This window comes from Zeus faber (assembly GCF_960531495.2).
Source record: "Zeus faber genome assembly, chromosome: 1".
NCBI lineage: Eukaryota > Metazoa > Chordata > Actinopteri > Zeiformes > Zeidae > Zeus > Zeus faber.
In genome coordinates this window covers 56,331,793-56,355,996 of record NC_137193.1, presented here as the reverse complement: position 1 = coordinate 56,355,996, position 24,204 = coordinate 56,331,793, and the positions used below count along the sequence as shown (strand labels likewise).

Here is a 24,204-nt window from a genome sequence, read left to right as displayed (position 1 = left end):
TACTACTTGGTTTGAACAGGGCTACCAAAGTTGTTATGACAAACTCTCTTGTGCACTTCAGAAACAAAGAGGGCTTTTAATAGCTCCATTTAGAACCCAACAGAAGGGCTGAGGAGGAGCACACTGTGTGACCACGTTCACTTGAACCATCACATGTCTGGAGACAATAGTGACGGCTTCCAGTGCATATTAAGCATATTTAGTTCATCGCAACTTTAGGTTCTGATGGAAAGTTCTATATTACCCGAAACTGAAAAGAAAAAACCTCATAACTATATATTTCAAGCTGATTTTCACAAGGCGAATCGTTCTAATCCCAACCCTAACTTCGCGGAAGTTTAACAGAATTTGTTTTTATGTTGGAATCTGTTCAATCACACACACACACACACACACACACACACACACACACACACACACACACACACACACACACAGACACACACACACACACACACACACACACACACACACACACACACACACACACACACACACACACGAACAGAACAGCTTGTGCCAAACAAAGAAAGTCAATATGTTTGTCGCTCTGCTGAATACGATGGTGGGGGAAAAGTCACCAGATAGAAAGTTGTATTTTGGCCCACTAAGTAGTTCTTGAGTGAATGTATGTACTTGAATTGAGGCTAATACATGTAGGAACACAACAAAGGAAAATATAAGGGTATCAATGCGTTCCTGCATTAAATAGAAATATATTTTGGAACATGAGTAAAAGAAAAAGACACTGGTTGTGTTCTGCATATGAACTAATTTGTGCTGTTCATAATTTTAACATCCTAATGAGCACACACACCATCATTTTGTGCCTTCCTACTTTATTTCACATTCATTTTATGGCCTAAATTAATCACACAGATGAATTGAAAACTGGATGATACAGATAATCATAATATAGGGTTGGTCTAAATAGATGGAGAGATTAGAGAGGTGTCACACCTGTATAGTGTGTGTATAGTGTAATACCAAGAGGAACTAAATGTCTGGATTAACATATTTAAGCTATGATAATAATCATGAGATGCAGCCAATGTCAACTTTTAATACATTGAAGTAAATGTTCAACTGTGAGGCCACTGTCCTCTTCTATTGCTCTTATATTAACCTTCCTGCTCTCTTCTCATGCTCCTGTGGGACAGCTAACTTTCTGTTTCTCCGACTCCAACTCCTCCCTCCTCGCCTTGTGCAGCTAGAGCTTGGAACAACCGTGTTCTTTAGGCACTTCACATCTTTTTCAGGACAAAAAAAAACAACCAACATCCTTTGCTGTGGGGTGTGTGATTTGGTTCGCGTCGAGCCCCCCTACAATGCCCGCTGTGTTTCAGAGGGACAGAAATGTGAGCGAGTGCTTGGGATCCAATTATCTACAATGGGATGTCTGTGTGTGCAAGCAGCTCCATAGAAGTGCATGTGACTGTACATATGTAGCTCTGGATGGTGTCATTCGGCAGAATACCTGCTCCAGCAGATCTCCATCACTTCCACCTTTGTTGCCCCGCTCTCCCCAAGAGCGTCCTCAGGGGCACCGCGGAATCTAAGTGGAAAAGGTCGGCCATGGCCTTTCAGCATTTTTTTTTTCTCAAGGAAAATGCTTGACCTATATTGTGACTTTATATTGCACACCCACTATGTAACAGTCTTTTTTATGTCTGGTATGTATAACTGTTGCAACATTAGAACAGGGATTTTAAACCTGTGGTCGATAGAACATTGATTATTTAATAGCCCTTGTGACACAAACACACACACACACACACACAAAACTCTTGTCATTTCTGGTAATGTATTTTTTCTTTGCTTCATTTTACTGTTCAATTCCTGTTAATTATTATATAAAAAAGTGTGAAGCGCCTCAGGATTTGGCAAAGAAAATTCCTGAGCATTATTTTGATCCCTTCCCTACAGCTGCTTAATTCATTTTTGCACATGTGTTTTTGCCCTTTTTCCTAATTTGGCAACCTGAGAATACCACTGATCCGGAGACTGCAGCAACTAAAGAGACAGACTCCTCAGGGACTACATAGTGTGACCTTGTATTGCTTTAGATGTGGCCAAAAAGAGAATTTAAAAAAAGGCTTTGCTTATTTTTTATATTTTGCTACATTTCCCTACTCCTCTAGCGCCTCTTGCTTTTCATTGTATTTTTTTTAATTTTATTTTAATTTTTTTTAACCTGTGCTGTCAGCATGCTGGGCATACAACACAGAGTATTTGTTTGCCATTTGCATCCAGGACAGAGTTAGTCTGCAAGAGGAGTTCAAGTTCTCAACCTGCAATGCAACTCTTTATTCATTCTTAAATCATCAAGAACTGCTGCAATAACCTCCTGTGGATGCCCTGTAGAATGACAAGAGCACAGTTTTGGTTATGGAGAGCCACCACCAACCCCCCTCTTTGGAGAACTATTAATTATGTTTGGGTCTATAAACAACTGATCACTACTCCAAGAGGGGGAGAATCACCACGGTGAGACAAATAAACATAGAAACTGAATTAGGTCCAGGAAAACTGGAACTACAACTGGTCCCGTTCCTATCAAAGTTATGGCAGTAAAGGAGAGGAAAGGAGAGGAAAACACGCCCGGTTGCTGGAGTGCACTCCAAGCAGGTGTGCGTGCGTGCGTGCGTGGGTGCGTGGGTGTGTGTGTAGGTCGGTATTATGTTGCGGCGCCTCCAAGCAGCGCAAGGGGCCCCGAAGCCCTTTCATTGTAAATACATTTGGAATCCTCAGCTTGCTACTCAAAGTCTACTTTGCAAAACCTGGATAATATTGCCATTTTAAACTTTTCCCAAGTAGTGTCAAAAAGTAACTATACGATACAGGACACATGCATACACACACACGCACGCGCACACACACACACACACACACACACACACACACACACACACACACACACACACACACACACACACACACACACACACACACACACACACACACACACACACACACACACACCACTAACTCTGTCTCTCCAGTATGTTCTTATCTTACCATCATGTCCTGCTGGAATTCAATGTTCTATGCTACTGTTTGTAAATAGCGTTTGCCATTCACGTCATGTGAAATTACTACTATTAACGACTATTATTAAAGACTATTTCCTTTCTAACTGCTATATAAAAGTCACCAGACAGGGTCAGACTTGTCACAGATGCCTTTTCTTGTCTAAGGTAGTGTGCTGTTTTCGCTAAAATTGTTGTAGATCAATAAAGTTTTTCTTTTATAGAATATCTTTGCATGCACAAATGTTCCGATGCACAAATGACCATAAATGCAGTAAAAATAACTTCTTAAAATTATTGTGGTGGATAAATGTGGTTTATCTGGTTTTCTCCCACAACTCACTTTGAGACTTGTGCGAGTCTGTATTCCTGCGGGACTAGTTTGCTTTGTGTAATGATGTTAAATGATGGAAAACCACATGCATAACAATGCAATGATAGAAATCTGTTCATTCCAGTGAATTATATGGAAGCGACCCAAGGGGGTGGGACATGACCTTCTGTTATGTTCGACACAAAGGATTATGGGCTGGAGATGTTATGGGTCTCCATCGTGCTTTATTATGTGTTATGTGACAGGACCATGATGTGGACTGACGATGCCAGTTGTGGCGTCAGGGACTCTGATGTGTGCTGTCTGTCTGTAAAAATAAATGCAAGCTGCCACTGCTGGTCGTGCGGTGTATGGGATGCAGGCGGTGGCTTAGAAAAGAATGCTCTGTCTCGACTAATTAATTTGTTTCATGGTGTAAGCTTGCCACATTGGTGTCAGAAGTGGTATGAGCTCCGTGAAATAGCAGAGTCTATATGGGAGATGGACCAACTGACAGGTCGCCCCACCCGACCCCATGGTGCCCTTGCATTGCGATGGAAAAAGAGGGAGTTTCTGGCGCAAGATGGAAGCCAACCTGAGATCAGTCGCCATCCGGTAGCCAGGGGGAAAACTGCAACGCCGTCAGCTGCCTTTAAAAAAATCCACCACCCATACACAGCAGAATCCAGATGGGCTGGTCAACACCCACTGCCGCCGGACTTCGTGGTGCAGCAGACCAGGAGACACACATTCTTGCAGGTGCTGTCACCGGAGCGCCTACGCCAGCATGTCCGCCTCACTGCACCCCAGTCGCTAGATGAGGCACTAGAGGAGGTGGAGCCAAGGGCACACTTGTCCCAACCATGCATCAGAGCGGTAGACTGCAAAGGCAATGAGCTGGAGGACGCTGTCTGACTGTCTGCCGGGTGCCACCCCCAGTGCCCTAGCCCCGGCAACGACCGCCACAGGCTATCAGCCATTGTTATCGCTGTGATGAGCCTGGTCACGTAGTCCATGTTTACCCGGTGCCCGCACCCAAGCCTCGTTCCCGCCCACCCCCTGGGAAACAACATGGGAGCAGCCCAGTGAGGGTAACCCCGCTCCCAAACCCGATTTCCCTCCAAGGCTGATGCACCATGGTGGGCTGCCTTAGCCAAACCAGGGGCCACTAAGTGGACTGTGAACTTGATGACCAGGTTTGCCAAGCCCTGGACAATGGGTCCAACATCACCCTCATCGTCCAGGAATCCTGCAGAGCACCTGGGGGGTACCCTCTTCAGCCTGGACCCCTACTGCTGTCCAGATGTGCCTGTACACACATGACTGTGTGGCCAGGTCCAACTCCAACACCATCATCAAGTTTGCTGACGACACCGTTGTCGTGGGCCTGATCACCGACGGTGATGAGAAGGCCTACCGCGAGGAGGTGGCTGACCTGACACTCTGGTGCCAGGACAACAGCCTCCACCTGAACGTCAGCAAAACTAAGGAGCTGATTGTGGACTTTAGGCGTGGATTACAACCGAGGACGCACGCGCCCTTGGTGATTAATGGGACTTCTGTCGACAGGGTGAGCAGAGAGACTGAGACAGAGTTTTTTCCCGGAAGCCATAAGAACTGTCAATGCTGAGCCACACACATAGGCTCCACTACCTTACTGTACTGTATGTAGTATACTGTACCGCATACTGTGTCACTGTTCAGGGTTGTTCGGTGTTACCGTATTGCTGCACCGTACTGTTGTATATTGTGCTGTATATCTCACAAACACTACCTCACTTTATTTACATGCCACTTTAATGCACATATCTGTATATACATAATTTGCCTATCCCATATACATAAGCCTATTCCCTTTATCTATTCTATTTTATTTTATTTTATTATATATTTTTTTATTTTATTCTATAGTATTCGACTTACTGCATTACGTTTTAGGAATCATTTAGTTGGTCAAGTAGAAATTCTTAGGTAGCTACTGTGTTCAGTCTAAGACATAATGTGTGTAATCACCAGGTATTTACACACATGATGTTGCATTGCGTTGCATTGACATTTCACTGCAGATATGCATCATCAGTCTGGACCTTCTGACCCCCTGGGGCGCCCAGATTGACCTGTCCCGTGCCATGCTCACCATCGGCTTGGAGACTGTAGCGCTCCACCCAGACCAGAGGAGGAGGACTCGGTGAGACCATCGGTGGACAGCTGCTGCCCGAGCTGCACCTGCCACCAGAGGGTCTTCTCCACTCCTGCCAGCCACTAACTGGTGATCTACATCGCCAGCAGCAGCCAGGGGGGCCCCTACAATGCCTACCCCCCTTCCTCTCTACTGAGACCTGCACAGCAGTCCAGGAGCTGTGGGAACGTAGCCATGAGAGATTCAATCATCAACAGCATCGGAAGCTGAAGGAGTTCCTCAACAAGAACATCAACCTCTACACTGCCAAGGACGAGGACTGCATGTAGACAGGGTTGGTCCAGCCCGCTTCACCCCCAGAGTGATGGGCTGATTGAACCCTGGCAACTCAGCTGGCCATCCTCACCAGCTGACACAAGCTTGACTGGGACCACCACCTGGTCCTGTGGTGGTCCCAGTACCAAACTGCTGTGCAGTAGGCATGCTGAGTCAAGCCGATGTACGCCTGCGGCACTCATGTTCAGGCGAGAACTTCAGACGCCTGTGGACCTGGTGGTTGGGGTCCTGCCAAAACCCAAGTTTGCCAGGGGCACAGAACTGGACTACTATCAACAGCTGATGGACAGCCTGCGGGTAATCCACGAGTATAACCGCCAGACCTAGGCTGGTTCGGGGTTGCGGCAGAAGAGGGCCTAAGACAGCCACAGTTGGGGGCAAGCCTTTGTGCCTGGGGACAGGGTGTGGGTGTTCTGCCCTGCCTGCACCAAAGCGGTGTCCCCCAAGCTGCGCAGTCACTGGCAGGGAAATGGTGAAATACTGTGACAGATCACTAAGGTGATGTACAGGGTGCGCATGCCAGGTCAGGGGCGTGTGGTGGTGCTGCACAAGGACAGACTCGCTCCCTAACAGCCACTTCTCCGTCCTTTTGCTGGGGGAGAGGGCGAGGGTAAGGAGAGGACCCCCGCGCCCTGACCAGCGCACTGTGCTCACCGATACATCGTCTGTGGTACGCAGAGAGCTAGTTGGTCTGTTCTGTGAAACGCGGCACAAGTTACAATTTTCCGAGTATACTTTGAATCACTTCCGAAAGATAAGGCTTGGACTTCTTTAACTCTGATTGATGATGTCACAAAGTGGACTGCTCCCTAAAAACATCAAATCACGCAAACGTTCTGCTACTTCCAGAGAAATTTGAATGGTTTTTCACTATTTTATGCTCCAAATGTAGATTGATATTGATCAAACTCCGACAAGACGTCTGAAACTTCCTGGTTCTAACAAGACCTCAACCATTTGTGTGCGGAATGCGGTTGCAGTGTCCTAGACACTTAAAGCACGAAAAATGCCAAGAAGATTAAAAATAATAAAATCCGAGCAAAAACAATAGGGGTATAAAAATCATCATCATTATTATTATTATTATTTTAAATATGTATATATATATATATATATATATATATATATATATACATACACTGTGTAGTGTGTATATATGATCTTTTTCTTTTTTACTATAATATCGAACAGGATGGGGGGGGACGCAGTTGCTAAGTAACATCTGTGCGCTTCTTTCCAGACAGCCTATCAGAGAGTAACAAATTTGGTTAAATAAAAATATATATTTTATTAAAAAATATATATCAGCAGCTTTTACCTTATTTTTGGTATTCAGTGGTTGCTGTTGTTCTATTATACGCACAGTTGATAGAGATATCGAAGGGGATCAGGCGGGATGATCAACGGAAAACTAAGTGCCGCAGTCGGAGCTGCAGCCGCCGTGGATCCACAGTGGATCCTCCGTGGATCCACTGTGGACAGGCGCAAAGACGACACGGATCAAATAATGGCGACGCAGGTTTTGGATGTCGCTGCTGGATCTCCTCAATCATCTGCGCGCCAGAGGGTGCTCGAACATCCATTCCTTCTTCGGAGGCTGCGATGAGATGCGCTGTATCTGCCATGGCAAGAGGTGTGTTTTCCTGGAGAAAGCCGGTCTCCTTCCAGGTACGGATCTGGGAAATAGGACCGAATCCCCAAAAATCTGGTCATTTAACACCGTCGTGTTGGTCTCGTGATCAGCGGGTTTTTTTTTTCATTTCAGCGTTTGGGTTTATTAAATGGAGATTCCGCGTCCAACTTTGCATGCTTAGTTCTTCCCGGGCTATGTTATTTGGCCATGTGATTTCTCTTTGCCTTATTATGGTTTTTGTGGACTTTAAAGGTAAGATCCTATGCTGAGTAAGGCACTTGATGCTCGGATCAACCATCGCCCTCATCCCGTTGCTGTGGCAACCAGCCCTAGGAGCTGTGAAACCGGTAGACAGGACTAAATGTACTTGGATGTGCCTTATATTAGTCTATTGTAATATATTGGGGAATTACCTCTGGATTTCTAATTATGAAACTAAAAAATATATATATATACCCTAAGCAAGTGCATGCTTCATCGTTGACATTATTTTAGCCTGGGTTCCTCTTAGTTGCTGGTTGCTTCTTTGCCTGTATGAAATACAAAGACATCAACTGAAATCAGTGTAAAGAGCGAGTGAGAGGAGATGAGAGACAGAGCCAGGCTCTCAAGGGATGCCCGGCATTGCTTCGTTTCCAGGCCACCACGGTGTTCAAGTTATTATTTGGTGACAACGAGCTAAGGACACTGAAATGCACAGATTGTCCCAGACATATGATTGATAATTTAATCCATCCTTTCCTTCATTTCTTTCAGGCCGGCTTTGTATGATGGAATTCAATACAGACACAAAAAATAAATTTGGAGATTAATATCTGAAGGCACTTTTCCAAATTTAGATACCATTTAATACCGTCCAAATAAGACAAAAAGCTTTTAATTAAAGATAATATATCATGATGTCTTTATTTCCATATCTATCCAATCGGGCACAGTGATACAGGTATTTAGGTCATGGATATCTTTTTCACAAGTAAACAGGCTTGGACATCAGCCTTTTAGTTGTTTTTTTGTTTATCCCATCATAATTCTCTCAGGAAGGTCAGGTCAGTCGGATCTTGGAGGTGGAGACTGGCCGTCTTAAATTCTAAAAAAAAAAAAAAATTGATTTTTGGGCATTTTTACCTCAACAACGGATCAGAAGAATTTCTACCAATGCCAGTCTGTGAGTCAGAGACTTACCCTCACTTCTAGCAAGGACGTGTCAGAAGGGACGTCCCGTGAGAGGTATAGCTGCAGTCCTTGCTGGAAGGAACCTGTCATTTGTGAGTAAGAGAGACAGAGAGATGGGGAAGGGAAAGAAAAAAAGAAAGTCAGCCTGTCGGCCTTTGCCCGTCAACATTTAAACATTTAATCTATCCACCCTTTCACTCGGATAGAGTACTGTTGAAAATGAAAGAAAAATGAAAATGTTCATGTTGTAATGTCATCTTGTGAGAGTGATGAGTGTGATGAGTGTGATGTGTGTGTGTGTGTGTGTGTGTGTGTGTGTGGCGTTGGGGGGGGAGGTTGGTTGGGGGGTTATTTTGAGTGCTGCTGTCAAGTGTTAGATGACCCTTCCAGGGGCCGCCTGCGTCCTGTAAGCATAACGTCCTGTAAAGAATTCACTGTGAGCGCTCTTTGCATTTCAAGGTGTGCATTTTCCAAATTAACCCATCTCTGGACAATGTCAGAGGCCAGTTCTTCATTATCGTCTTTGTTACACGCTCCAGCTCCCTGCTGTTTCCCACTCTGCACAGCCGACTACAGATGCCATTAACAAGTAACCTTTCACGGGATCACTTTACAGTATAGTCATTCATAATGAATGAGTGGTTGTTCAGGCTGCAAAAGCCAAGTGTCAAGGCAATGATGTCAGCTTGCCCGCTGACCAGGTCGAACCTCCTGTCTGCCTCGGCGCTGGGGGTTTCCCATGAACGTCTCTACTGCACCGCGCATATCCCATACTCTGGAGCTGCCCCGATGTAAACGAACCCATAGTTACATGGAACCGCCAGTGGGTTGCGTTGGTGTGAACACACTCTGGGTATGGCATGATGGCGTGCTTCCAAAACACAAAAACAAGGAAGGGGAAATTGATTCTGCCCGCCCACCCCGGCACATGGCCACAGATCCTCGGCATCCTCTAATTAATAGCTGTCGCAACAGCGGCAATCAATATCTCCTCATTAGGCCTTGTTTGCCCAGAACCGTGGCCTGACGCGGGGTCAGTGTGATTCCAGAGATAGAACATGATGTCGCCAGCTTTTGTCGAAAAGAACAAGCCACGAAACGTTGATTGCGAAAAGCAAACAACATATTTGTTTTCCTGCAGAATGTTATTTCTATACCGTTCTGGCCAGTGGAAAAATCAATATGAGGTACATACAGTATGTATTTATTTACTGTGGCTGCTGCTGATGTCTTTGCGTATAGGGATCCTCCCACCTCCAAAGCTTAAGCCAGCCAGAGACCCAGCTGGAGACTCTGTTGCCTGCGGCTGTGAACTGTGTGAGAGATCCTTCAGTGGAAATGGAATGCTCGCACAATATTTGGTACATCCAATTAGTGTTTCCTATGATGGGTGGATGGATGGATGGATGGGTTTGTATGAATAAATATAATGAGCAACACATTTTCAATTCGTAGTAATGGATAGGGTTCATCTTGAAACTGATATTTCAATGTGTTTTTAGTTCTGTGTAATGTGCTTGTATAATGTGCTTGGCATAAGTAATAGAACAACGCGTCTCTTGAAAAAAAATGATTTTCTGCAAACATCTGGAACTTGCTCAAACAGTATTAAATCAGAAGCAGAGAAAAAAAAAAGAAACGTGAACATAATTTGCACAGACGTGGACACTGGATGACGACAGATAACCGTTTCGTGAGGCTTGGTCGAGAGAAGGAGGAAGATTGAGTCAAAGTCCTGACTACTCTCTTAAAAAGGGCTCGATTAAAGCCCAAATATTAGCTGAATCAGGTGGAACAAATTATTTATTGATAATATTAGAGGCCTATCTTTACTTGGAATTGTTTTACTGCTAGTCATTGGAAAATGTGTGTGTATATACACTCACCGGCCACTTTATTAGGTAGACCTTGCTAGTACCAGGTTGGACCCCCTTTTGCCTTCAGAACTGCCTTAATTCTTCATGGCATAGATTCAACAAGCTGTTGGAAACATTCCTCAGAGATTTTGGTCCATATTGACACGATGGCATCACGCAGTTGCTGCAGATTTGTCAGCTGCACATCCATGATGTAAATCTCCCGTTCCACCACTTCCCAAAGGTGATCTATTGGATTGAGATCTGGTGACTGTGGAGGCCATTGGAGTAAAGTTAACTCATTGTCATGTTCAAGAAACAAGTTTGAGATGATTTGAGCTTTGTGACATGGTGTATTATCCTGATGGAAGTAGCCATCAGAAGATGGGTACACTGTGGTCATAAAGGGATGGACATGGTCAGCAACAATACTCAGCGTGGTATTAAAACGATGCTCAATTGGTACAACGGGGCCCAAAATGTGCCAAGAAAATATCCCCCACACCTTTACACCATCACCACCAGACTGAACCGTTGATACAAGGCAGGATGGAACCATGCTTTCATGTTGTTTACACCAAATTCTGACCCAACCATCTGAATGTTGCAGCTGAAATCGAGACTCATCAGACCAGGCAACGTTTTTCCAATCTTCTATTGTCCGTTTTTGGTGAGCCTGTGCCAATTGTAGCTTCAGTTTCCTGTTCTTAGCTGACAGGAGTGGCACCTGGTGTGGTCGTCTGCTGCTGTAGCCCATCTGCTTCAAGGTTGTTCGTTCAGAAATGGTATTCTGCATACCTTGGTTGTAACGAGTGGTTATTTGAGTAACTGTTGCCTTTCTATCGTCTCGAACAAGTCTGCCCATTCTCCTCTGACCTCTGACATCAACAAGGCATTTTCGTCCACACAACTGCCCCTAACTGGATATTTTCTCTTTTTCGGACCATTCTCTGTAAACCCTAGAGATGGCTGTGCGTGAAAATCCCAGTAGGTCAGCAGTTTCTGAAATACTCAGACCAGCCCGTCTGGCTCCAACAACTATGACACGTTCAAAGTCACTTAAATCCCCTTTTTTCTCCATTCTGATGCTCAGTTTGAACTTCAGCAAGTCATCCTCACCATGTCTACATGCCTAAATGCAATGAGTTGCTGCCATGTGATTGGCTGATTAGCTATTGGTGTACCTAATAAAGCGGACGGTGAGTGTATATCCTGTATATATATATATATATATATATATATATATATATATATATATATATAATACTTATTTACTTAGTGCCCATTATGTCTTCTGACATATAGGGCAGCAACGAAGGTTATCCACTCCCGTCTGTTTTGGGCTGTTTTCTGGACACTTCCCCAGGTCAAGTTCATAGCTCTCATTTCGTCCTCGACCGTCCGACGCCAGGTAGTTTTGGGTCGTCCTCTCTTCCTTTTTCCATCTGGTGTCCAGTGTAGGGCTACTTCTGGGATGCTGTTTGGCTCTCTCCTTATCACATGCCCAATCCAGTTCCAGCGCTGTCTCGCAATGATATTATCCATGCTGTCCTGCTGGCATCTTTTAAGCAGGTCTTGGTTAGATATTGTGTTGGGCCAAAAAATCCTACAGATTCTTCTCCGATTTTTTGTGTGGAAGACCGACAGCTGTTTGGTCTTGGTGCTGTATTGCTGAGAACGCCATACATTGTTGAGCATTCTGAATGCAATCCTAGCCTTGTTTATTCGGTTCTTGATATCACTGTGTGCTCCCCCATCATGTCTTACTTATATAGGATAGCTTTGGTATTATGAGTTGCTTAGAATTATCTACTTACATGTACATCCCTAAGATACCGTATCAAGTGCAGGAAGCATTTGGGAAAGCAAAGAACGATTTAACTGTCCTTCAAAATCACATGCTTTCTGCAATTCTGAATAAATCCCAGAGGAAGGCGGAGCAAAGAGTGTGATAAAAGGAGGAAGGGATGAGTGTGGTGAGAGGGTGATGGAGTGCTATGTCGGTGAAGACGGGAGCAGAGGCCTGAGGAGGGAGGGAACCGCCAGACATGGCCATAAGAGTCATTATTGGATAAAAGAAAAACTCTGTTATTCTTCCACTGATGGCATCCATTTGGAAGAATACCACCGTTGATCAAAATATGATACTATAATTGTAGAGCAAATTAAATATTTTAGTCACTGTTCCTAATCTCCTTTTCAGCGATGTTAACGAAACACTCGCGTCATCAGTCCGATGATCTGAGAAGACTGTGCATCATATAGTTCACGCAGTTCGCATCCCATAGTTGCATCACACATCCCACATCACACCGTTAAGATTTTAGCTTTTTATTTCAGTTCCATCTCTTCCATGTTTTCTCACTCGGTGAGGTGAGAACTAACCTTGTCTCTCAGGTACGGTAGAGGACATGCCGCCCATGCTTCCATGATGCTCAGCAAGCAGGATGGAGAGATACGAGTCACGCGTCAGATGTGAACATTAAAGTAAATACATCGGGTTGACTCGGAATGTAAGATCATCTTGTTGATTCAGATTCCGTGTAATAAAGCTGTTCCGCGGCCACCGCTTCCAATTACTCTCAACAGGTTTTGTTGACTTGACAATTTGCATCCCATTTACAGTACTTGCTTTATGACAGTCAGAGTCATAGTGAAATCCAGTTGTGGTAACCCCTCTTTCACCTTCACCATTGTTTTACATGGCAGATTTGGAACCTAATCAGTTAAATCTTGTCTGCTGCATTTCCCCTCTCAGCTATGATCACATCACCGTCATTTTTTCCGTTTATAAAATTAGAGCGTTTTATAAATTGGGGGGGGGGCAAGTCTGTGATAATAAAATAAATCTAAAATAAAATGATTAATCGGGAGGTCACACCGTGTCCTCTCCAGACAAGAGCAGCGACTGAAGAACTGGCCCCGAAGCGACACAGGCGTGACTCTCTCTCTCGCTCTCACTAAACCCCATTATGGTGCGTCCGCTGAGGAACCAGGCGTTACATCAGCCGGGTAAAAGGAACTTGGTCTGAAGCAGGCAAGGGCAGGGTACGGCAACCCAGTTCAGATCATCATGGCCGCCTATTCAGTCTATTTTACAAGACGCTGTGAGATCCCATCAACTGTTATAAGTAATCGCTATAACATGGGAGAGCTTAAATTAAAGTATTTTGCGTTTTCTTTGTCTTTTTCCTTAAAAGGCTCGATTTTCCTCCCTACATATGAAATACCTGTTCTTCTCCTGGCTGGCAGTGTTCGTGGGTAGCTGGGTGGTGTACGTGGAGTACTCATCATACTCAGAGTTGTGCCGTGGGCAGGACTGCAAAAAATCACTAGTGAGTATTATAACAAATGTTCAGGTATTATATGAGGGAACTATAAGCTATATAACTACAAGCCCCCTTTGACGATTTTATGGTTGTGTATCTAGTTTTGTCTTTTCGTAGGCTATTTTGTTTTGTTCCAAAATATAAACCAAAATTTTCCTTGCCAAACATTCATATTTCCATACATCCCTTCATCAAGGTTCCTCGTTTCTCAGCCGCAGGCGTTGACGTGTTCCCGCAGGGCTCCTGCTCCCCGTGGCATTGATGTTAACTATGGTTGATGGCCCGAAATTACCCGCTCATCCTATCTTACCCCTGCTTTAGTGCAACAAATACAGAGAAGGCGTAATTGACGGTTCGGCGTGCAGCAGTCTGTGTGAGAAGGACACGTTATACCTGGGAAAGTGCCTTTCGGCGAAGCCCAGCAGCCAAGTAAGCTCTAATGACTTTTTCCTGCCTTTTATAATTATTATATCATTGTTGATCATGTTGGTGGTGTTTTTCTGTGCTCTGCTGTTCTTACCCAACCGGTTGTTTATTGTAGGTTTACTCCGGGAACTGGGGTGACCTGGAGGGGGTCATTAAGTGTCAGATGGAGGACGCGCCGCGTTACGACTTGGAGGTGGAGATGGTGCCCAGGAGGGAGGCGGCGCCCTTTAACAAGCCCATCAAGGGAACCTCTTTGCAAATGTTTAAAGAGATGGTGCTCAACCACCTGAAGGTATATTATACCTTTACTTGAAATTTGAATCACCTAAACAACCAATGTTGCACTGAACGGCTACTAGAATGCCCTTCCTTCTGCCGTTTGTTTTGTGCATTAGTAAATGGCCAACGCATGATTTGACTTCTCTCTCTCCAGACCAAACTGGGAGATCAGGTCAACCTCTCAGAGCTTGCCATCCTGTTTCTATCCAAGGCGGACGCAAACAAAGACGGACACATTTCACTTCCCGAAGCTCACTCCATGTGGGCGCTCCTTCACCTCAATGAGTTCCTGTTGGCCGTAGCCCTGCAGGACCGGGAGCACACGCCCAGGCTGCTTGGGTTCTGCGGGGACCTGTACGTCATGGAGAAGGTTCCTCATTCACCGCTGTACGGCGTCCGTCTTCCCTGGGTGGTAGAGCTGTGGATCCCCGCGGGTCTCCGTCGCAGCATGGACCAGTGGTTCACCCCGTCATGGCCGCACAAGGCCAAGATTTCCATCGGCCTGCTCGAGCTAGTGGAGGACGTTTTCCACGGCACTTTCGGGAGCTTCCTCATGTGCGATTTAAGCGCCACAAGCTTTGGCTACAATGACCGCCACGACCTTAAGGTGATAGACGCACGTTTCATTATTCCAGAGGCCGCTTTCCAAGAGGACATGAGGGAGAGGCGCTGCGATGGCGACGAGGACTGTGTCTACGGGACCGACTGCCGCACATCCTGCGACCTCACCAAGAACCGTTGCACACCAGAGGTAACCAGGCCAAACTTAGCCAAGGCCTGCGGGACGCTCAAGGACTACATTTTAAGAGGCGCACCGTCGGATGTGTGGGACGAGCTGGAGAAGCAGCTGTACGCCTGCATGGCACTTAAGGGTTCTGCAGAACAGATGGAGATTGAACACTCGCTCATTTTGAACAATCTTAAGACTTTGTTATGGAAGAAGATCTCTCACACTAAAGACTCCTAATCGATTGTTCCAAGCTGGTTTGTGGACATCTTGAAAATTTAGTATTTCATGTTTTATCCGCCAACTCTCGAGCGGGTATTAAGTTGTTAGAGTTCAGTCTCGACAAATGTAATATTTCTCCATCACACTGAAAATAGAACATGTTGCCCCTCTCCAACACCGCCGTATCATCACCTCCAGGTTTTCTAGGTCCAGTACAGAATGTTAAGTTGGTTGGAAAATTTACAAAAACCTCAACAGCAATTAGGCAAGGGAGGCCCAGAGCCTTTAAATATAGATCACTTCGATAATATACAAACTGCCTTTCGGGAGAACTACCAAATCTTCTACGAAGCACATTTTGATATAGTATTTATATATTATAAACCTAAGACAAAGGAAAGGAGCTGATCAAAGGTGGCATTTTCTGAATATTTTGTTGACTGCTTTAAATTCTTAATAAAAGTATTGCTTTACCAAAATGCTACAGCATCTTACTGTACATTCCAACATTAAAAAGCAATGAAGCAGCGAAATGTTCTTCCATCTCCCTAGTAGTTCAATTGTGCCATCCAATGTTTTTCATAAACACTGGTCATCACAACACAAAAACTCAAAGTGACAAGTCATACTTTTTTTAATACGTTTATTAGAACAAATTTCTGCATCGTTGATGGACGACACTTTAATCGTCCTCCTGTGCCTGAGCCCGGAGGAAACTGGCTTTTTTCTGGGCAACACGATCCTTCCTCTGCGCCAGAGAGAGCTTGAGACGGTTCCACCTAGGACACAAGAAAAAGGATTTAAGTTAAATGTCAAAAAAGACCAGACCAACCCCATCAGTCATGTTCTCATCCCATTCCTCACCTCTTCTTCTTGACCTCTTTGGGGGGTTTCTTTTCATGGACAGGGTTCTCGCGGATGGAAGCGTGAGCCTTTTTGTACATTTCCTCAACCTAAGGGAGAAAGTGAAGTCCATCATGTTAAGCATGTATAACATTCTTATAACCAATTACGCACGTTTTAGTATTTCTAGAGCTTATTGTGCGTAATCACCAGGCGTCATCATGACATTTCACTGCATATATATGGCCGTATGTGTATGTGACAAAACCTCTTGAATCTTTGGCCTAGGTTTTAAAACTGGTCAAGTAATATTTCAGCAAAACACCACATGTACATGCTACATTATACCATTTGCATGTTTCAGCTTTTCTTTGAGTGTTTTCATTCGCTGGCAGTGTATTAGGGGCAGTATATTACGGTTGTTGTGGCAGGGGTAGTCAAAATAAAGATTCTTCTTGCTCGTCTCCCTCTACAATATAAAATTGAAACAAAATTGCATGACTAGCACATGAGTACAATATTAATGGGCACTAATGTTCTATTTATAGAACAGCCTCAAAACTCAAGTATATAGCAAAATAGGCTGTGAACAATAAAGCTGCAGTAAGTGGACAACACCACAAGATGGTGACAGCAGCCCATAAATATAGTTAGGTCAATTGTTTCCAAGCTGCCTTTCCATTTCACTGTTAAGTGTAACTGGCTGTGGACAATAAAAACACCTGACTAGCAAGAAGGCCATGTGTACATTTGTAATGTATGGTCAAGTGATGAATCATATCATTGGTCCATATCACATTACACCTCTCCAATGGAAACTACTTTGTCGCTGCAAAGACAGAGACTTGTTTCATTCCTGGTGTATTTAACAAATGTTTGTTGAGAAATGTTTGGAAGAGCTGTGTAGCGACCGACAGGGATCACCTTCAACTCAATGTGTCAAACAGTTAATACTGCATTCAAAACAGATTAATACTGGCCATTTATTTTATTTAATTGTTGGCAAGTGGCCACGGTATAAGCACAAAAATTGACTTAAGGCTGTCAGTTGACTTCCTATAGTACTTTCTACTATAATGGGAGCTGAAAACTATACTTTTGCAAAATCGATTTCATGTTGTGGAAAAAGGAACCCGTGCACAGCAGCAAATTATTTTACTTGGAAGGCTAGAGCAGAGGAATTCTCTTCTCTATTCATAGATTATAAAGTTGCTTGCAGAAGTAAGTGGGTAGGCAAATCATTTGGCATAAAAGATGCCAAATTTCTTTGCACATATGCATTTTAACATTCACATCTATGCATGGCAGACAAATTCCTGCTGTTTGATCTGTAAACTTAAATGTGTAACAATAATTGACAGTGTTAAGCTTTAAGTAACGTTTGGGTTTATTCCTGCCAAATACAATTTAAGGCAACGCTGTGCAGCATTTTAGAGTCTATGGTATAAGGGAGCAATAAGAATTTTTGTGATGGTCTTATACAACACATTACATTTTACCCACTCATCACCATACCAACATGCCCAAAGTAACAACTTGAGTTTGCAAGATGTTTCGAGAAAATTCACCAAATCGTAATTCAACTTGATGACAGCCTTAACTTTTAATTGTAATTTACCTGGCCACACAACTTCACAAGTTGAAAGACCACAAATGTCACGGAGGAGGAAAACTAAGAATTGCTGCAGCAACATTCAAAGTTTGGACTGTACGGTTTCACTGTATTCAGCAGTCTGGTGTAAGGGCATTTATTAAACTACTGATTTCTTAAGCAAAAATCTGTGCAGCTCTTATCGATGCAAGTTCAGTACTTTTTTCATTTTAGTCATTGAATGCATTCCACCCGGTAACATCACCAACAACATGCCGCGAGAAATGTCAACCACTATGCTCTCAATTTGTGTTCTTTCAATCACCAACAACACTTTGCAATTAAGCCACAGCAGTCATTTGTTTCCAATTAATATAAAAACAGAAAAAAGCGTGCTGTAAATTGTCTGAAGAAGCGACCAGATGATGCACAAATTATTGCCTTCACAAACTGCATGTTTCAGTCAAACGTGCACTAAAATGCTGCAATATCAATCACAACGTTGTAGAATCACTCACATAAACCTCTGTGCTCAGAGGGAAAACATAAGGGAATCCCTAATGAGTAGTAGTTCTAAATTACTGTTTGAAGTGAATAGCATTTAATTTGTGGGGGGCGGGCGCTTATAGATCGCCAATGTGCATCACAATGATAGAATTTTACAAAAATACACAGAGTATATTACAATATTGAATTATAAATACAATAAAGGGATTATCAAAATATAAGCATAGCGAAGTCTTGTGGAACTAGCTGATGCACATGTCCATGTGGTCAGAGTAAAACTTTATAGTCACCACCAGCGAGCCGTGCAGCACATGCACTAACCAGAGAGCATGAGCATTTATAGTTGACCTAGTGCCGTGGCAACATTCTCCTTAAAGACAGGAGATGTGCACAAAGCCATAGGAAACTGAAAGATCTGCTGAATGTGATGAATGAAGCATGTGGCATGGAGTTCCAACAATAGGGTGCCGTGACGTGAGCACCACAATAAGGACATTATGATGCCTGCACTTCTTGACACTACAACAAAGCAGGCTTCAGCGAGTAGCACTAAGTTTCACTACAGACATTTGGTGGTCATCGCAAATGGACACTTATGACAGTGACAGCCCATTCTATGACAAAGGACTGGTAACTAGACATTTCTTTTGGAAACGAAGAGTCACACGGTGCAGACTCTGTGACGTCACGGATGCATATGATTTAATTTGTCCTCCCTGCTAAATTATTTGTTTTGTGCAGGAAAAGACTCAAAGAAACTTGTGTTTGCTAATTTGTTAGTTTAGATTTATTATTTTATAGGCTGTTTATTGCTAAGACTTTAAATTAAGTTGGTCTAAATAAACACTGAAATCCAGTGTATATATTCCTATTGCCAGAAAGTCTATGAATCGAAAAAGAAAGCAAAAAAAAAAAAAAAAAAAAAAAAAGGTGAACATTCACATTAAACGGCCGAATCTATTGGACCCCGAAAATTCTGAGTGGGGTACAGTCCTAAACATGACTGTAGAAACGTATCAAATATAAAACTGAGAATAAAAGTAGTGTTTATTTATTCTTATGAATGTTTTTAAGTGATATTTAAGAACATGAAGGTGTTTGTGGATTTTCTTTCACTGTGTAGTCCCACTCAACGTTGAAAACAACCCTAACAGGAAGTATTTCAATATCGCTACTGTAGCAGTTGCCATGTAATTGTACTGGGGCTGAACGATTTCGGAAAATAATAGCGTTGCCATTTTTAGACCAATACTGCGATGGCCATTTTGTATTTTTTATTTTCCCTTATCTTCTGTATTATTTACTAAACACAAGCCATAAATCATTCTATAGTTGTGGTACCCAGCCTTCCCAAGCTCAGGAGCCACATTAAAAATATATATTTTTGCAAAAGTCAAATTTCTGAAACATCCGGTCGTCCATCAAACCATTATGCATTTTAAAATAAGGCTACGTGTACTACGTTATTGAGGAATGAAAAGCATGATGTATGCAATTATTGCAATTTGTTATTATTACCATACCATATTATTATTACCATGTTTTATTACCACTGCAACCACAAATGTATTACCAATGCACAAGTGGGATATGGGTAAAGGGCAAACCGGAAGTTACGCAGAGAAAGCGACAAGCTGATTCTACTGGGTATCTCTATTGCGGCTGCCAGGTTTTTGTGCTGCAGCGATAGATGCTGTGTTCTCTGGAATATCACACTTAAATTTAGTGAAATGGCTTCCATAAAAATCGTGGGTTGGTATAAAAGTTGTTTTTCCTATTTATTAATTGCAGGGAGGCTGTTGTGGTGCTTGTAGTGTGGAAGCAGGTGGAGGATTTGGACACTGGTCTCACGTGACAAGTTGCGGCTCAAGGTTATTACTTGAATACGGTAATAATATTAAATATGAATAATGAAACTGCCTGTGGAAACCAGGCGATAAGCCATTCATCACTTAGTTAACACATCATTATTCACTACCAGGAAACAGATCTATAGATGGGCGCTCTCAAAGCTGCTATAGGTTGATGTATTGAATGGGAAATTGAGTTTTAAATAATGCAGACAATTTATTGAAATTGAATTATTGATTTTTTCTTTTAGAATTTTTTTTATTTCAAATAACACTTCAAAGAGCCGCAACTAGTCATAAAAGAGCTGCTTGTCGAGTACTACCGGGTAATATTGAGTTCTATGATTGCAATGTCGGTTTGAATCCAATTAATCGCTCAGCCCTAGCTCTTACCATATCAGGGGTCACTCCATTCTTGATGAAGCGGGAGAACTGCTTCTTGTAAGCATCTTCATCCTCCTCCATCAGGTAGCTCATGTACTCAGACACGTTGACACCCATGATGTGCTTGCGGTGGACTTCCGCATTGAATTCCTTGCTCTCAGTATCATATCCAGGGAAACGCTTGGTGCTGCAACAATGAAAGAAAGGTGGAAGTGACAAGCTGTCATGCAGCACAAAGCTTCTCCAACAGGGTAGTAAAACATCAAATAATTCGCTGGTCATTCGCTTCAGTTCAAACATCAACGCTGATCCAATGATACTGAAGTCAAGATTTGCCTTTGGCAGAATTATAGCAGTCTAAATCTCAGTTTTAAGTCTGAAATATCCCTACAGCGCCTTTCCCGCCATAAAAGAAGGCCTGTAGTCAATACTTTGACAAATCCTTTCACAATTATAGTTAACACTATTTCCTTGTCTGAAAAAGACTACAACATGAAGCTGAGTGGTGGGTGACGCACTGGAGTAATAAACAAGCAATTTACATGCAAGTTGCACTCATATGTGATCTGATAGCTTGTAGAAATGATCTAGATTAAACACCAATCAGCCACAACATTAAAAACACCACTAATATTGTGTAGCTCCCCCTTGTGACGGCCAAAGAGATCGGACGCGTGGACTCCACAAGACCTCTGAGGTGTCCTGTGGTATCTGGCACCAAGACGTCAACAGCAGATCCTTGAAGTCCTGTAAGTTGCATGTGGGGCCCCCATGGATCGGGCTTGTTGTTCCAGCACATCCCACAGATGCTCCATCGGACCCTAACCCCGACCATCCACATAACGTAAAAGAAAACGTGATTCACCAGACCAGGCAAACTTCTTCCATTGCTCCATGATCCAGTTCTGATGCTCGCTTGCCCATTGTAGGCCCTTTCGGCGGTGGACAGAGGTCAGCATTGGCACTCTGACCGGTCTGCAGCTACATACACAGCAAGCTGTGATGCAGTGTGTGTTCTGACACCTTTCTGTCATAACCAGCATTACATTACATTACATTTAGTCATTTAGCAGACGCTTTTATCCAAAGCGACTTACAATTGTTCAAAGACCGACGGACGCAGCCATCAGGAGCAATTAGGGGTTAAGAGTCTTGCTCAAGGACACTACAGCATGCTAGCAGGAGGAGCCTGGGATCGAACCAGCAACCTTTGGATCACTAGACCACCAGCTCTACCTCCTGAGCTACCATCCCCGCATTAATCTTTCTAGCAATTTATACTACAGCAGCTCTTCTGTGGGATCGGACCAGACAGGCTAGCCATAACCCCGTCACCGGTTGTCTTTCCTTGGACCACTTTTGGTAGGTACTAACCACTGCATACCAGGAACATCCAACAAGACCTGCCGTTTTGGAGATACTGACCCAGTCGCCTAGGCATCACAATTGGCCCTTGTCAAAGTCGCTCGGATCCATACACTGGCTAATTTTTCCTGCTTCCAACACATCAACTTCAAGAACTGACTGTTCACTTGCTGCCTAATATATCCCACCCCTTGACAGGTGTCATTGGAACGAGATGAGAAATGTTATTCACTTCACCTGTCAGTGGTTTTAATGTTGTGGTTGATTGGTGTAAATACAAGGCCTTATGTCAGCCACAAAATCATATGCATCAGTCCAAACACACAATGTGAAATATATATTTTAGGCAAGAAGAGGGCAAATAAACTAAAGCCAACTATCAATGATGGCCTGCAACCATAGAGTGTCATGTAAGATTAAAAAGGTAAACAACAAATTACTTTTTTTAAATGTCGACACTCCCTGCAATGGTTCAGGTAAGATGTTTATTCATTATTAGCAATTCCTTTTAAAAACAGGATACTTTCAGCCAAAACAGAACATTTTGGCACACACGCCCCCTATAAGCTTCACAAAATCTAAACATGCTACTGCTAAAAGCTACCTGTGTGGGATGGACAGGCCTCCATCCACAGCCCCTTTCAGAGCACCGAACACCTTGTTGCCAGTGGTAGTCCTCGCGAGGCCAGCGTCCAGGTAGCAGGTGAAGGCGCCAGGCTGACCATCGATGCTCTCCACGTTGAACTCGTCACCGGTCACCTCCACTTGGCCTTCGTACACCTTGTCCAGGCCAAACTTGCTCAGCAGCTAAAGACAAAAGAAACACGTGCGACAATTGTGAAACAGCAAAAGACAAAACTGATTCACAAGAAAGCACCATCGTTAACAACTTCAGATTTGTCTTTTGTAACGTCTTTGACTCCCAAACTGTGTCTGGGCTTAACGGTAGAACACAGAGCCCTGTTTAAACTTACTCTGCGAGCCAGCAGCAGACCAGTGCAATAGGCTGCTGCGTAGTTTGTCAGACCCACTGCGATCCCATACTTGGGCAGCTCGTGGGAGTAGGCGGCGCAGACGATCATGTCGCCCTCGATCTTGGCGTAGGCAATCTGCAACAAAGCGAGTAGGCAAAACATAATAATTAAAAAGTAAACAAATAAATTTGCCTCTCCGAAAAAGACAAGTTTACGGGTACGGCCATTATTTCACATACCTGGCAAATGATGTCTCTGTTTGAGAAGCGGACGATCATCCTGTACTTGGGTGTATTGTATTTATTCTTATCCTGGATGACCAGGCGCTTGCGGGCAAAGTAGTCGGTCTTTCCCTCTAGAAACGAGGGAAATATCAGTTCAGTGCAGTTCACACGCCGAAGCATTCAAGCCTCTGCCAGATTTGGGTTGTTTTTTTTTAAGACCAATGATAGAGAACGCCTTACCTCTCCTCCTCCTAAACTTGACCTGATAGCGCTTGAAGTAGGCCTTGTTCTTAACGACCTTTACAAAACCCTAAAAAGACACAACCACACACACACTACAGTCAGGCAGATGCAGCATCACCAAAATCCCGAGTCGGGGCATTTGTTTGAAGAGGAGCCTCGTTGCTGTGGAAGTCCTGCCGGGGCTGTCACTGTCAGAATGCGGGGCTGGCTAGCCTTAGCGGCGCTACTGCCACAAGCAACGCTGAGCAGGGACATGGATTAGCATACAGGCGGGTATTGGTCATGGGGGGGGGGGCATGAAGTTTGGTTTGCTTCTTCAACTTAAACACAAATTAGAAGCAGGGAGCAGCTCACAAGCCGCGGAAACTGTGTTGGGAAAGGCGGCAAGTTAGGCCACGCTTAAGCAGAGCGGCTCTCCGTCAGCTGGAAGAAAATCTGTCTTCATCCATACACAAATAAGACATTTTCCCGTATCTGGTGCGTCGAAGTACAACGTCGGGGTGTTACTTATTGGTGTAAATGCATATTGGGGGAAATTACAAACCATTTTGCAGTCTTTTTTGTCTCCTTAGACAGGAGCCCGGAGCCAAAGACTGGCGTTTGGACTCCGCTGCAATGGAAAAAGGAAGAGCGCATGGCGCATGCGCGGTAAATATCGTGGCACAGGAAGCCGCCGTAACGGAGGGTTTATGTAACACTGCCCCCTGTTGAGTTGGAGTACTCCGTAATATAATAATAATAATAATAATAATAATAATAA

At 43.8% G+C, this 24,204-nt stretch overlaps 2 protein-coding genes across 2 annotated transcripts; one reads left to right on the top strand and one right to left on the bottom strand.

Annotated features, from left to right (window-relative positions):
* Positions 1-13,686: 13,686 nt before the first annotated feature.
* On the top strand, positions 13,687-15,481 carry dipk1ab (divergent protein kinase domain 1Ab; the record flags this gene model as incomplete). The annotated part of the gene is made up of 4 exons (XM_080017873.1): positions 13,687-13,815; positions 14,131-14,238; positions 14,351-14,527; positions 14,669-15,481. The coding sequence occupies exons 1-4, from the start codon at positions 13,702-13,704 to the stop codon at positions 15,479-15,481; spliced, it is 1,212 nt and encodes a 403-aa protein (XP_079873999.1). The 5' UTR covers positions 13,687-13,701.
* Positions 15,482-16,089: 608 nt separating this feature from the next.
* Positions 16,090-24,063, bottom strand: rpl5b (ribosomal protein L5b). Its single transcript, XM_080005525.1, has 8 exons — positions 23,989-24,063; positions 23,442-23,511; positions 23,217-23,332; positions 22,978-23,112; positions 22,608-22,810; positions 20,648-20,825; positions 16,328-16,416; positions 16,090-16,242 (listed from the first exon to the last, which is right to left on the bottom strand). The coding sequence occupies exons 1-8, from the start codon at positions 23,989-23,991 to the stop codon at positions 16,146-16,148; spliced, it is 891 nt and encodes a 296-aa protein (XP_079861651.1). The 5' UTR covers positions 23,992-24,063; the 3' UTR covers positions 16,090-16,145.
* Between the last annotated feature and the right edge of the window lie 141 nt (positions 24,064-24,204).

Coding starts and splice junctions, on each gene's coding strand:
- rpl5b (XM_080005525.1), bottom strand. Junction 16,417..20,647: donor ATGGAGTGACCCCTGATATG/GTAAGAGCTAGG, acceptor TTTCTCCCTTAG/GTTGAGGAAATGTACAAAAA. Junction 16,243..16,327: donor AAAGAGGTCAAGAAGAAGAG/GTGAGGAATGGG, acceptor CTTGTGTCCTAG/GTGGAACCGTCTCAAGCTCT.